The sequence below is a fragment of the Protopterus annectens genome, chromosome 6.part0 (genome assembly GCF_019279795.1).
Source record: "Protopterus annectens isolate FY-2018-M chromosome 6.part0, PAN1.0, whole genome shotgun sequence".
Taxonomy (NCBI): domain Eukaryota; kingdom Metazoa; phylum Chordata; order Ceratodontiformes; family Protopteridae; genus Protopterus; species Protopterus annectens.
Window position 1 is genome coordinate 697,595,767 of NC_056737.1, and position 15,680 is coordinate 697,611,446.

Genomic DNA, 15,680 nt, shown 5'->3' on the forward strand with positions numbered 1-15,680 from the left:
TTTTTTGGATAAAAGCCAAGCAGTACCATCTCTCTTTTTTAATGCAGGAAAATGTCAGTATTTACATCACTTACTGGTTAACTGATTTAGCTTTCCTACATGTACAACATTTCAATATAGTTAGCATTAGTATGAATACAGCCTTTGATCTTCCCTGAAAATAGACCACAAGAGGCTAGTAGAATTAACCCAGTCAACAGAATATAAATAAAACAAATTTAGTCACTCATATCAAACCTGAAGCGCAGAATGTGATTAATTTACAAGGCAGTGTACTGTTTCAGACCAGAAAATTGCTTAGTGCATCAATAAAAATACACATCTGGGTACAGTATAGTGTGTACACACACACACACACACACACACACATATAAAGAGAGAGAGATTACCTTCACAACATCAAAATCTCACAACATCAAAATTTAAACAATCAAGACAAAGAAGATTGGAAGCCCACATCAGCAAACGTTTACAATGCCAAAACTTGCACCATCAATGCAGCTATTGCGCATGTCAGACAGCACTCTTTTGAATGACGACTGTGCTGCAGCCATAAGAACAGCTTCTCCATTGCAACACAGCATGTAAAACAAAAAATTTTCAATGCTGTACAGTGAGGATCGGGAAATTTACCCTTTTCCCTATTGTGGCGCGATCTCAGAGTTGGTATTTATAATTTGCAGGGGGTGTGGGGGTGCATGGGACTTGCCCCTGCAAAAGCATTGAAAAAGCTTCATTTTTGTTTTACATGCTGTGTTTAAATGGAGAAACTGTTCTTATGACTGCAGTGCAATCTCCATTCAGAAGAGTGCTGTCTGACATGCAAATAGCTGGTTTGATGTTACAAGTTTTGGCAGTATAAACATTCGCTGATGTGGGCTTCCAATCTGCTTGTCTCAGTAATGTGAATTTCAGTGTTGTGGTATTTCAATCTTGTGAAGCTACAATCAGAGGAGCTGTAGCCAACTGGCACATAATGTCAGGGGATAGTATACAATAGAAGAATGTCAAACAAAAGTAGTGTCTACAAACCAGCGGTGTGATCAGTACTTCTGCATGGTACAGAAACGTCCTGTGGAAGGCAGAGTAATTGAAGAAGCTAGAGGTTATGCAGATAAAGTACCTGAAAGGGTCTGTAGAATGTACACTGTGGGACAGATGAAGAAATTACAACATTATAACAGAAGCAAAAGTAGGTTTGATTACAGAGAAGGTCAAAAAGAACAGATTGCAGTGGTTCTGGCACATGTGCAGGAAAGCAGATGATGATTTCATGAAGAACTTTTGGGAAAGACAAAGAAGGCAAAAGGAAACAAGGGATGTCCAGGAAATGGGCGGATTGTGTAAGAGAAGAGCTGCAACAATCAGCCATGACTGTTGAAGCAGGTAGAGGAGTGGCACTGAATCAGTTGACATGACACCCTAACCTATGTAGACAATGGGTAAAAGGGAGTTGATGAAGATGATGATGATTATGATGTACATGTATATGCACATTTTTTTTATTTTAAAGTTAAGTTACAGTTTTGTTTCTATAAAGCTAGAAGGTATAGAACAAAGACAAAATTTGGCAACAATGTAGTTTTCATTTTCAGTTACACTTTGCAAGTTTCTATACCTTTAATTCCAAATGTTGGTCCTTGAGATGGCTGTCGCACACATGCAAACACGTTCATTCTGAGGTGTGCTCCAAGGGCTTGAGCTAAGCCGATTGTTGTTGTGCTTTTACCTTCACCAAGAGGAGTTGGAGTTATCCTGCAAAAAGCAAATACTATTAATAGATCATTTTTTAGAGGGACAAAGAGAAAGCACAAAGGGAATTTCCCACTGTTGTGGTTAGAAAGTTGAACTAGAAGAACGCACCACTACTTAACATCTGATGCACTGTAGATGGGCTTTATTTCTTTACATTTAGTTTTCAAATGTTTTGGGTAAACATGGAAATTTCAGAGATCTCTTCTACCATCTCATTTTCAGTTGCCTGTATACTTATGCAACCATCCTTTCAGGTTGGTCTTTAGATCTGTCCATTCCACTGCCACTGGAGTGCAATAACTTGTACTACCTTTACAGTGTCTGAATGTTACGATGCACAATCCTGCACACCAAGGTAAAGGAGGTTGTTGTCACAGTGCAATATTTATTTTTATCCTAGGAGTGTCTGAATTGCATGGTGTACAAGTGTGTGTGTGTGTGTGTGTGTGTGTGTGTGTGTGTGTGTGTGTGTGTGTGTGTGTGTGTGTGTGTGTGTGTGTGTGTGTGTATACACTAAGAAGGGTGAATTCCTAGTGTATCACTCAACCGCATGACTTAACATCTTTTAAATCAAGGGTGTCTTACTCAATATGTGTTGTGTATAATTAGTTTAAGTTGGACACAACATATGTCATTGTGACTGGGCCATGTGTATAAGCTTTTCTTGAAAGTGGCAGTCCATCATTTTACTGAAAACAAGAAGAAAAGGCACAACATCCAAGAAAAAACCCTTTTGCTGATCTATACGGAAGATGGCTCCATGAAAAATTTGAAAAACAGTATAACAGCTATTTATATGTTGAACTGGGAATGCATATAAAAGACATGTGAATATTAAGAGGTGATTCTGCTAAATATAACTAATTTTCTCTTAAGGAAAATTAATAGAAAAAAGTAGAAAAATAGCCCTCTGGAATAGATTGACAATGATAAAGGCTCACTGTTCACCTCAGAAAAAGTTTTTCTCAGAGCAGAACTGCATACAGGGTTTCACAGCTACCAACCACAAACAAACTACAAATGGATTATCTTTTAGAGTTATTCAAAGCTTATAATATGGCACAAGCCAGATCAGCCACCAAAATTCAGTATAAGGAACCATTAATGAAATGCCAGCCACATAGTTCAAGAATAGGAATGGATCTAATGAAGCTAAAAACTTTTAAAACACTGCATAACAAGTAATTCAAACATACATATACTTATTTATGTACTTATTTATTTAACCAGCTGTTGGCAAGGTAGGCTAATTGGTTTAAAGACGCATTTCAACCACAATACAGGCCAGAGGCAGACGATAAGTGAAAGATAGAAATAAACCTATTTAACAAGGGGACAATGCAAGCATGGAAACAAAGTCACAGTAATGGGATAATATAAATATGCCTAACAAATATTTTATTGCTACATACATATTAACACTCATACTATATACATACCTCTCAACCTCTTTGAGCAAGAAATTTAGACAAAGCCATAAATAATGAGGGGGACAAAGGCCTAGAAATAGGGACACTTTTTAAATATTGTTATTATAAACTTAGAAAGTTAAAAAAAAAAAACAGGTTTTGTATTAGCATAAATTTTCTGAAGGATGTGAAGCCTGAAACTCGTATATCTGTCATTATTTTCTGACTTCTTCCCTCAATGATTTGCTAACGATTTGCCAGAAAACCACAAGTTTATGAGAAAACAGACCAAAAATATGAGACAAAAATCCTGACATTCTGTGAAAATCTGTACAGTTGAGAGGTATGACTAAATACAAGCAGTGTGCAGTACTTGTATTAGAGAGCTAAAATAACAGTGGAACAAAACTCAAAGATAACATAGCAAAGTAGCAATATGTAGAACAACACAACAGTTCACTAATAAGAGGAATAACCTGGAGGAAACATAAGGGAGTTTGGAGGATTAATAACAACTGGACATGAAGATCAGGTACATAAGTTAGATTAGTTCTGAAACAAATGCATCATGCTAGGGTTGAGATATGTATGGAAAGAGCATTACTCAAAGGGGCACGCTGAGTAAAATTTCTGATTTTTGGTGGGAGATTATACTCATCAAAACAGCAACCAGGTAAAACTGCATCCATATCTGTGCCTTTAATAAATTCAGGGAAAGCGGGAAGGAACAAGTGGATCACATACAGATCATACTAATAGGGCATGTCTGCCTGTGAATAGCCATTGCATATTTATTTTGCTGGCTTATCAAACTACCATACATGCAATCCTGCCTGCAGAGCTGAGAAAAAAAATTCCCAAGGATACCAGGTATCTATGACCAACCCCCAAGGACCAATGAGCAGTACCATACCTGTAGAAGAATGGAAGACTACACCCACATGGATGATCTAACATACATCTTTAGTCACATAATAAATTCCAACTACACATCACAAGAAAACATTGCTGAATGGGAGCCCCAAAAGACAGATGACCTTGTTAAAATTCTAGGCACCTGACATGCAAGTTACAGCCTTGGCTTCTAGAAAACTGTATCCCCAGGGAATCTCTCTAGAGTGCCCTTCAAAACTCCCTCCCAGACTTATCTTATTATTAAATGTAGAAAATTATTTTGAAAATTTCTAATGTAAGTATATACAGTATGCTTTATACTAGAACCTAATGCAATGGTTCCTGTGTCTGTGCATGCATGCTCCCAGGATAATATATTACTTGTTAATAATTCAAACGAGGAAAGGCATGAACACAACTTAACCTCTCCCATGTTTGGCAAGTCTTACTTAATATTTGTCGTGCATATTTAGTCTAAGCCGAATATGGTAATCTTTCCACACTACTTGTTTACCTGTTTTCTTTTAACCCTTTTGTAATACCACAGTTATGACAGCATGCATGTCTACGTGTACACATGCATGTGTGTTATGGAACTGTGCTGCAGTAAGGGATCTTTAATTAATGCTTCCCTTAATTTCCCTGCAACTAATTTGAAAACTTGAAAAGTCATATGACCCTTCCCAAACAGCAGTTTAATAAAATGAACCCAAAAAACAGTAGAAAGAGTTACTGTGACACCTTTCATAGCCTATTTGACTTGATTGGAAATTGTGGTGTGGTCTGGGAAGTTCAACTTGTTTAATACACACACACACATTATATATATATATATATATATATATATATATATATATATATATATATATATATATATATATATATATATATATATATATATGCATGTATATATATATATATATATATATATATATATATATATATATATATATATATATATATATATGCATGTATATATATGTATATATATATATATATATATATATATATATATATATATATATACATATATATGCACACATATATAGATATGGTTCTCCTTTATACCATCGATTTCACATAACACTGAAACGTCAACATCAAAGTTTCAAAAGAGAGAACTCCCAGAACGGCAAATTTCACCTCTTGGAAACTAACTACTTGGCTACCATTGATGACCTTTGCCCTTTTCTCCACTGTAGTATGATCTCGGAATTGGAATATTTAAGTGGGGGGACACAGCCCTCCAGTTTGGTGGGTTTAATTTGTTTAGCTTTTTTGTATTGCCAGTGGTGGCCAAGTGGGACTGTTATGTGAGTCGATGTTATGAGAAATCGATGATATAGTGGCTTGCAGGCAAGTCTATGCATTTTAATGTTTAATGAAGTGAGCTGCAAAATGGGCAATGGTTGAAACTGTCCAGAAAAAAAACCTGGGAACCAAAAATAAACTCTTGAAGAGACTTAATGGTATACACCTGTTTGCAAGAAACTAAATTCTGTCACTGTTTCTCATCTTCCAACCAAAATTAAAAACATCTGTTAGTTAAATTCAGTTCAGTTAACAATGCAGTGATCTTATGTCAGGACACAAAATTTTGAACCCATATATTTGAAAATTGACTACAAGAAATATTAATGCTTGTTTGCATTTCCAAACATGACGGCCATGGTGGTGCAGTGGTTAGCATTGTCGCCTCACAGCAAGAGGTTCTCCAGTTTAATTCTCGGCTGGGGTGCCTTCTGTGTGGAGTCTGCATATCCTTCCTGTGGTCGTGTGGGTTTCCTCTGGGTGCTCAGGTTTCCCCCACATCCCAAAGACATGCAGTAGGTGGATTGGACACTCTAAATTGGCCCTAGGTGTGCATGTGTGTGCCTTCTGTGGAAGGTTGGGTGCCAGGCTGGCAACTCGACACCGTAAAACTCCTCTGCCAATCATGAGCGGACAGATGATCTGCTGTGGCAACCCCTAACTGGGAAAAGCCGAAAGAAGAAGAAGAAGTTTGCACTTCCAAACATGTTGAGAAGTACTCCTGTCACAGAAACCAAGATAGTGTGCTCCGAACCCACTGGTGTAAAAAATGTTGAAGAGGAATCTACAGGAGTTGCTACTATTTGATGGAGTTAAAATGTACAGACAATGGCTGTTGCTGAGATTAAAAATGACACTTCTGCTTTTAAAAGAATCAGTGAGCAGCAGTAGCTGGCCCTTAAGGTCACGATAACAGATTCAAATGAGAAAATAAGGGCCCTGGAGATGGCTATAACTGAAGCAGATGACAATGTTGTTTAAATGGAACACCAAACTGAATACTTATAGATTCACAGGGTCATAGGTGTGTACTAGGCTATTGGCCCTGGAGCCTTTACAAGCGTAGCCCATAGGATTACCCTGGCAACATGCCACCCAACCTTAGTTCCTAGTGCCTCTGTCGAGTAGAGCCACTGGAGTGATCTTATCAAAATAGCCCCTCATTCCTCATGCTCCAAGTCCAGCCAACAAATATAGCTGCTTTAGCCAAGGATCATGCAAAATATATTGACTGCATCATCCAGATGGACAAGGGTGACTTAGAAACAAGATCTTAAGACAGACAAAGGGACACCCCACCGAGCATTACAGTCAATCAATAATGCCAGAAAAGAGAGTTTCATGCTTTTTATTGTTTAGAAATACATGCCGATGCAAAACCTGTTGCTCTATTAACTTTGTGAAAAATATGGTCTATCTATGTAAGAAGACACTGCTGCAGCTCTGGACTTTCTGTGGCATATTTGATGTTATGGTCTCAATGTTATGAAATTCAGCATTATGAAACAGAATTTATATGTTGGTAGAAACAGCAGCAATTAATGATTAAATATCAGACTTATTAGTTCACTTCAAGTGCTCTGATTCTGCCTCTCTGTCTATATATATATATATATATATATATATATATATATATATATATATATATATATACACAAATATGCGTGCACATACACACACACACACACACATATATATATATACATATATATATATATATATATATATATATATATATATGGGTCGAATTTAAAACACTGAAATTTCATAATGTTGAGACCATAACATAAAAAATGCAAAACACTGAAAACCTACATCGAAAACCCAGAACACTGAAAGTTTGCTTCATAACATTGAAAACTACAACTCACATGTAAATAACAGCCCCTCCACCTATAACACCTAACAAATATACTTTCTACTACGTTTCTGCAAGGGGGCAAGCCCCCCTGCACCCCCCACACCCCTCGTAAATTAAATATACCAACTCCAAGATCGCACTACAGTGGAAAAACGTTAATTTGGAAATTAACTTTTTTCCACTGTAGTGCGATCTTGGAGTTGGTATATTTAATTTACAGGGGGGGGTGCACGGCAGAGCCCCCACACATGGAAGGGTGCAGGGGGGCTTGCCCCCCTGCAGAAATGTAGCAGAAAGTGTCTCTGTTAGTTAGGTGTTGTTATAGGTGGAGGGGATGTTATTTATATGTGGGGTATAGTTTTCAATGTTATGAAGCACAGTTTCAGTCTTTTGAAGTTTCATTGTTTTGGGTTTTCAATGTTTTGCATATTTGATGTTATGGTCTCAATGTTATGAAATTCAGCATTATGAAATTTCAATGTTTTAAAGTAGACCCATATATATATATATATATATATATATATATATATATATATATACTTGGGAATGCCTTCTGTGTGGAGTCTGCATGTCCTCCCCGTGGTTGGGTAGCGTTAGAAAGACATGCGTGCGTAATTGTGTGCGCCTTCGTTGAAGGTTGGGCATCGAGCTGGCACCTTGGCGTTTCATAAAAATCTACTGCCAATCATTACAGGACCGGAGTTCCGCTGTGGCGACCCCTTACCGGGAAAAAGCCGAAAGACAAACAACAACACACACACACACACATATATATATATATATATATTTTTTACACACACACACACACACACACACACACACACACACACACACACACACACACACACACACTTTAACTTGGGTTTAGATCTTGAAGGCATAGGTTCACCTCTTAACCCCTTCAAACCTCTGCCAACATCCATTATACAGATGGCTTCTTTTTTTTTCCAGGGGCAGGTTAAGCTGAAAAGTGCAGAATTGCTCAGTACTTGGCACAGTGGCATTGTTCTGTAAATATGAAGCAGTGCCCAGGCATAGTATATTAAGTTTTTTCAATGATGCTGTCATTGCCTAGACTGCATTAAACTTGAGTTCAGCATATTTCTTTGCCTTGTCAAATTTCTGTAATTTCTGTTCATTCCTATGTGAACTGCTAAAAGCTAACTGAATTCCTGGCAGACAGCTTCATCATTACACAGATTTTTAGCATTTAGGGAGCTGTACAAATGGCATTTGCCTTCAGTCTGTTGTTTTTCAAGATGAAGGGATTACTGTTAAGATCTCAGCTGGCACATTGTTTACATTAGATATCTCCCTTTCTGGATGCTTATTAAGAAATCTAGAAATACATACCTCCCTGCATTAGGAGGGAAGCAGAGCACACCAAAATAAGCTATCGTTCATCACTGCTACTGAACCAGAACTGTAAATACTCAGGAGTGAAAAATATTCCTCTCTAGCAAAGGCTTTTTTGAATTACTTTGTGAGAACAGCTGGCAAAGACGCTTGGTATTTGGGGCATTTTATGGAAACTAACGCAAATGGAATGAAAGAATTGCATTATATGTACTGTGCTGAATCCTGCTAGATTGTTGTACTTAATTGTTTTGTTTGCTTTGTTTTGTCTGAAATAAACTAAATCGTGTGAGAACTGTGCTTCTCAGAGTTGAATTTCAGAGTGTAGCTAAACAAGATTTTCTCCAGGATGGAGGATTATCTTTTATCTAAACCATTAAGCACTTCTTCAGACTTCAATATTTCTTAGGGCTTAATGAACCTGTTTTCAGTTTGCCATCCATTCCTTATTGCAATATTACCAGCTTACCATTTTTTTATGTAACATAGGCAATTTATTATTCAGGGGTAGCAGGCACTGAATTTGTAGATGACATACTAAAATATACATTTGCTTGCTAGCAGCAACCTTTTCATTAGTTACAGATCTCTTTAATGTGGAATTATTCAGATAACTTTTACTTCTGCAGAGACTGCATATTGATTGATATTGGTGGATTGTAATGACAGAAGTTTGAGTGAACTTTTATGGTTGAAATATTCTCAATTGGGCAGTTTTGTCATTGCTGGTTCATATGGTTTGTTTCATTGCTTACTGGAAAAATGTTCAAAACTATACATTTAAAACATGCTCTAACATGTGCTGATTATTATATATGATAATTTACTACAATCAGGAAGGTGTATCAAAGAACTTTTGCATGGTCCTAAAAATGTGTGCAAGGGGCCTATGATTTGAAAACAGCCTAAAGGTAAACTTAATTCACCACTGGGCAAATGCATTTTCTTTGAATGTGGGTTTCAATGCTATTTCAGCGAATGTGAGTCTCAAAGGCAGAAAGGTTTTAATGCTAAGTCTGTTTTCATTGTGAGATTGTATTACTTTGTTTAGCAAATGTCTATCAGTGTATGTGCTATAAAATTTGAAATAAAAGTTTTAAATTAAATCCAAATCTCTGTAATCATTGTAGAAGTAAAGCAGAAAACAGTATAAACATTGAAAGTTTTGAATAGTGTTTATGGCAACTGGAAAGAAATGGAGAAAAAGCCAAGTAATGGGACACTGGAATGGCTGTGTGGGAGGGGACAGGGGTACCAAAATTACACGCATTTTGCTTTCATGTACATATTTGATATGAAAAGTTGGCAACCCTATGGAGGGGAGGCTTGTTTAAAGAAGAAGAGAGATGTTTGATATTCACCGTTCTCCGAGATTTTTGGTCTGTTTTTTTTCAGACACTCAGGAATTGGCAATGCAAGCCTTGAGATTTCATTAGGGAGACCCAGTTTGCTAGTCCAGGGCTGTGGTCTACCTAGTTCCATTGGGTGCCCACCCCCCTCTCTAACAGCTCCTCTGTGTCTGCAATCATTGCTTGGCTGCACAGTTCAAATGTACTAATGGTAGCGCAGACTACTGTCACAAGTGCTGACCCCTTCCCTCCTCCAGGACTAGCAAGCTGGCAGCAACTGTACTCTCAACATTCTCCCTGGACAGCTCCAACAGACACACAAGTCACTAACTGGACGTTGGTTGCCTGAGGCATAGTCAGAGCTTTTTCCCATTATGCCACAGAACTGGCTTGCTTTGTCCTATGTTCTTGAGAGCAAAGACGTTGAGTGCTAATTGTAACTATGCTAGGGAGCAGCAAAGACAGCTGCCATTGTCTAGCTGTAGAGTTCAGAAGCCCACATCACACAAGGCATACACTGTTGCATGTACCTACTTGATACATGAGATACACAACATTTTTTCGGTTACTTTTTTTCGGTTACTTTCCTGCACTGAGTTTATCTTCTTTTTGTTGTTTTTGTTATGGCCACAGCAACTGTTATTATCTTTATTTATTAATGTTTGTGTGACAATATTTTTGGCATTCTTGACACTGAAGAACATTCAATATGTGTTGTTACAGAAACCTTGTTCCAGTGTTCTGATAAAACTCCCTCTACAACAAGGGGCACTGCATCTCACTCTTTCAGACCATCTGAGGGAGGCAAAGGAGCATCTTTTTTTGTAGTTACAAATACTGTCTTTGCTTGCACAGCTACTAAGTGTATCCCCTCCTTGATCAATTCTGACCACCAGACTGTTGTATTTTCCATCACAATTCACACAAAATGCCCTCAAACTCAATTAAATTCAGGGACTTTTCCAAAACCAAACTTATATCCATGAGGGCCTGAAAAATACAAGTGTATTGTTTCCTGTGAACCAATCGTTAAAGCCACCACAATTACACATAAAATTTACATCCATTTCCACCAATGTACAGATAAATCAGTACCTGCTAGGCATAAGTACGGTGGAAAATTTGAGAGTCATCCCTTATGGTGAAAATCCAGGCAAGCTTTACAACGGAAGGACAAAATTTGATTGTTTGTATATTAAAAAAAAAAAAACTTCCACAATCAGTTAGGAAGAGAAGTATAATCAGGTCTGCAGGGATCTTAAACACATCATTAGGAAGAGTTTTGACTGAATATGAATTGAAAAGTAGTTAATCTGTCAAAGAATAATCACATGACTTTTTTCAACTACATTAGAAGTATTATAATGCCCAATACAGCACCAAACTCAAAGTGAACGGCACTATGTACTGTGATTCGACAGCAACAACAAACATCCTGGCTGACAATTTTAGTTCAAAATGTTCCCATTTTCCCAGTCCTCTCACCCTGATGCACCTTCCCTTGAATCTTTTAATACCACAGCTCCTGGAATCACCAAGAGCCACATGTTCTACTAAAAGTGAAAACATTATCGCCATGGGTCCAGACATTATACCAGACTGCCTTGTTATTAGTACAAAATGTTATCGCTGAATGTGTCCCTAAGATTTTTAATCTCAGCCCTTCCAAAGGACATGTATGTGAGCCCTGGAGAAAGATGTTTGTGGAGACATTACTGTACACTACCCTGGAAATTATCTTCCTATTAGCACCACTAGTATTATATGAAAAATCAAGGTGTAGATATCAGTCAATCTTGTTACCAGCAAAATTGTTAAAACACTTGATTCTTGCCAGTATGGGTCTGTGAAAGGTAGGGCTTGGTTTCTTAACTGATTGACTTTCAGCAGGGTGCATAAGTTGCCATTGATGGGGGTCATTCCGTCCATTCTCTTTATCATGTGGTGCTACCTTCTCATCTAATTGCTTAGTCAATATTGGAGTCCTCCTTCTTGTCTCTTTGCTAGGCCTCTTTCTTTTTAGTATCTACTTTTATAATACAAACACAGATATCTAAGATAAGAATTTGCAAATGGCTGCAAAAGGGATGCTATTGCTGATTTCCCCACATATTCGGGCAGTGCAGTGGTGCAGCGGTTAATGTTGTCACCTCACAGCAAGAAGTTCTCTGGTTCGATTCTCGGCTGGGGTGCCTTCTGTGAGGAGTTTGCATGTTCTCCCTGCATTCACGTGGGTTTCCCCCAGGTACTCCGGTTTCCTCCCACAATCCAAAGACATGCGTCTGGAGCGTTTCTCCCCGGGCCTCCACTGAAAATAGGCTCTGTCCTAGTCAGACATTCCCGGTCAACAAAATGATAAATAATAAATAAATAAAATAAAAATATTCTTATAATATACAAGAAGAGCTACATAAAGTGAGCATCACGTATGCTCACCACAGCCTTACACTTAATGGAAAAATGTAGTGTAGTTGCATTTGGAAAACAAGACTTTTCCACTGATTATCACATAAATGGAATTCTGCTTGAGGTCAAAACAGTCATTAGATAGCTAAGCACTTTCATCAACAAAGATATGTCCTTTGGACTTCCAAGAAGACAGCACATTGAGTAACAGCTTAATTCTGGCTCTAACAGTCTGAATATAGAAACTTAGCAGAGAAAACCAGTGGACCTAGATTTCTGGGTGAATTTCATTACTGACTAGTAAGTGCACTGCCTAGATGCCAGGAAAAAAGAAATATAAAGAACCTGGAGGAAAATCAGCTACAAAAGTTGAGGAAAAAACACCAATTGGCAAAAGTACTGCATCTGTTCAGAAAAAAAGGAGTGCAAGTTCCAGACCTAGAGGAAAGTATAAAGCAGCTGCACACAGACCTAGTTAAAATAAATGAAATAATAAAAAGCTAGAAAAATGGAAGAAGCTTTGAACAGATATTCAGATAAGGTGACATAACTGCAAAACTCAAGAGACTGAAATGAAGAAAAGGCTGGCTGAATATTACACTGCACAAGAGGCGATGTTTAAAAAAATAGAATTAGAGGACAGAGCATGTAGGGAAACCTGAGATTTTCTGCTGTACCAGAGAAGCTGGAAGGAACAGATTTTATTAATTTCATGAAAGTACAAATAAGCAGCTGGACTGGTATTCCAAAACAGGAAATGTTAACTAAAAGGGTACATTGTGTGTACACTCCAAACCTGGCTATGAGAAAACAACCTGGACCTTTAATAGTAAAAATACAATCCTACCAGCAGAAAAAGTTGATTCTGACAAAACTGTGGCAGAAGGACAAAGTATTAAAGCAGAGTGTTTCTGGAGAATGACTACTTATTGCACACCAGGTAGAAGAGGAATCCATTTATTCTATTATATAGGGAATGTCGAGAAGAAGGTGTGAAATTCAAACTGCTGTACCCAGCTATCCTCAAAATATTTTTCCTTGAAGAAACAAAAACATTTTTTGATGAGGTGCATGCTAAGGAAGAAATACAAAAGTGTGCCCAACTAAAAGTGAGCTGTGAAACAAAAAGAGATTCTGCTTCTTGTTCTTCTGGTAATAAAGACCACAGAGAAACTATTCCAGTGAAACCTTTGCCAGTGTTTCAACGGAAAATGATTGAGAGAGGGAAAAAAGTACAGAAGCTGACTAGAAAAATCTAGAGAGCACTGGAAATGAAGCACAGACAGGTTTTGGAGATGGAGAGATGGAGATGGAGATGAACAGGAATAGAACAAAAGAATCTGAAAATATTGGACTTTCGTGGACTTTGTTAAACTTGTAGGAGACTCTAAAGCATATGCCCTAATTCATGTCATTAACATTTGGACAATAAAACCAGTAACCTGGAAACTGACAAATGTGGGATTACAAAGCAATAATTATATTTGTAAAACAGGACAGAACAAGAAAATCTGGGAATATCGGATGTGTTTGGACTGTGTTAAACTTGTGGTGGACTCTAAAGCATATGCCCTATTTCATGTCATTAATGTTCAGAAAAATACTCAGGAGAGGGGAAGAGGAGGGAAAAGAGTTAACTCCAAGTAAAACAATTTTTTTCTTAACAGTATTGCTTAAGTGGTACATGATTTTCTCTGCATGTTATAAAGTGTTTCAGTTATTTTTAAGCATAATGGGGATACTAATGTAAATAGGTGCATCTGTTTATTCTTTTTGTTTCTTTCTCCCTTCTCTCTTTCTCCTTGTTTAGTTTTAAGAAATATAGGCACTGCAGTATAAAACAAACAAATAATAAAACAACAAAAAATGGAGGCATCTTGTTAAAAGAACATAAAAGAAAAAATGGTGTGCTTTTTCTTATTCTTGCATAAGGGAATGACTGTGCTAATGCCTTTAGCTTTATACAGTAACAAGTTTGACAGAAATTGACAGAAAGCAAGTAAATGAAAAAGAATATTGAATATTATAAGGTCTTTTTTCTAGTAAGCAGTCCTGTATCTGATTCTCATGTTACTAGCAGACAATCTGATAAAGAGAAATGGCTTGGAGAAAATGTTTTCTGAAAATATTCAAGTGTTTTCACAGCTGAGAGAGCTATAAAGATAAAGCAAAACCACAGAGCACTTAAAAGAATCACAGGTTCTACCATGCATCTTAGCATGGATAAGCTTTCTTTCGGTTTAGCTCGAGTCTGTGTGTGTGGCTGTCAGTTTGGAACTTATGTTCCTATTAAGGGGGTAAAACTTCAATACTTGAAGATGTACATAGTTTTTTGTGTTATTATTAAGTTAGTAGGTTTTAGGGGGTAGTATGTGTCTGTGTGTGTGTGTGTGTGTGTGTGTGTGTGTGTGTGTGTGTGTATGTATATGTGTGTGTGTGTGTGTGTGTGTGTGTGTGTGTGTGTGTGTGTGTGTGTGTGTGTGTGTGTGTGTGTGTGTCTGTGTGCATTTTTATTTGAGGGTTTTCAATAAAACAAAAGGTTCTGCAAGATGTGGCATAGGCTTAAATGGAGATGACAAGAAACAGTTGTATAAAGGATTAACCTGCCATATAGTGCAGGCATGTAACACAAAAGCTGGAACTAGACACTTAACAAAAAAGCTGTTATACGTAAAAGGTAGGAATAATCACCCCTCAAGAATATGATTCTTTCTATAATGTCTTTAAACGTTAATGGTCTCATGGATAACTCCAAAAAAGAAATAGTGAACTACATTAAAAAATATAGAGTGCAAATAGCTATACTAAAGGAGACACACTTGGAAAGAAGTAAACATTTGAATTTAATAAAGAAAGGTTTTCAGGATGGTTATTCAGCAGAATACCCGGGGCAAAGCAAGAGAGAAGTACTTATACTAATTGCAAGAGGAGCTCCAATAGTAATAGAAGAGGAAAAAAATAAGACAATAATGGCAGATTTGTTGTACTAAGGGGCTACTGGCAAGAGAGGAGGATTACACTGGCATGTATTTATATTTCACCAAAAACTGCAAATAATAGAGCTAAATAAAATTCTGCGAAATATAATCAGCTTTCAGCAAGGAATATTACTTATAGGTGGGGAATGGAATTTGATTTGCAACAGTGAAAATACATCTGGGGGGCAGAAGGGGATATACATAACAATGGAGGGTAGATTTTTAAAGACATTTATGAAAATATCTGGCATGGAAGATGTGAATTCAGTACTAGGAATTCAGACTGAATTTGCATATTATTCCACAAGATACAAAAACTGGGCTAGGCTAGACAGAATTTACATTTCTCAGGAACATGTAC

General features: G+C 37.3%; 1 protein-coding gene across 1 annotated transcript in view; it reads right to left on the minus strand.

Moving 5' to 3' along the window:
* The window catches only part of MTHFD1 (methylenetetrahydrofolate dehydrogenase, cyclohydrolase and formyltetrahydrofolate synthetase 1), a gene marked incomplete in the record, with an annotated part of 1,466,165 nt that overhangs the window by 821,756 nt on the left and 628,729 nt on the right, over nt 1–15,680 (minus strand). The window contains 1 exon segment of the mRNA XM_044074387.1: nt 1,619–1,755. Within this exon segment, the coding sequence (XP_043930322.1) occupies nt 1,619–1,755 (137 nt within the window).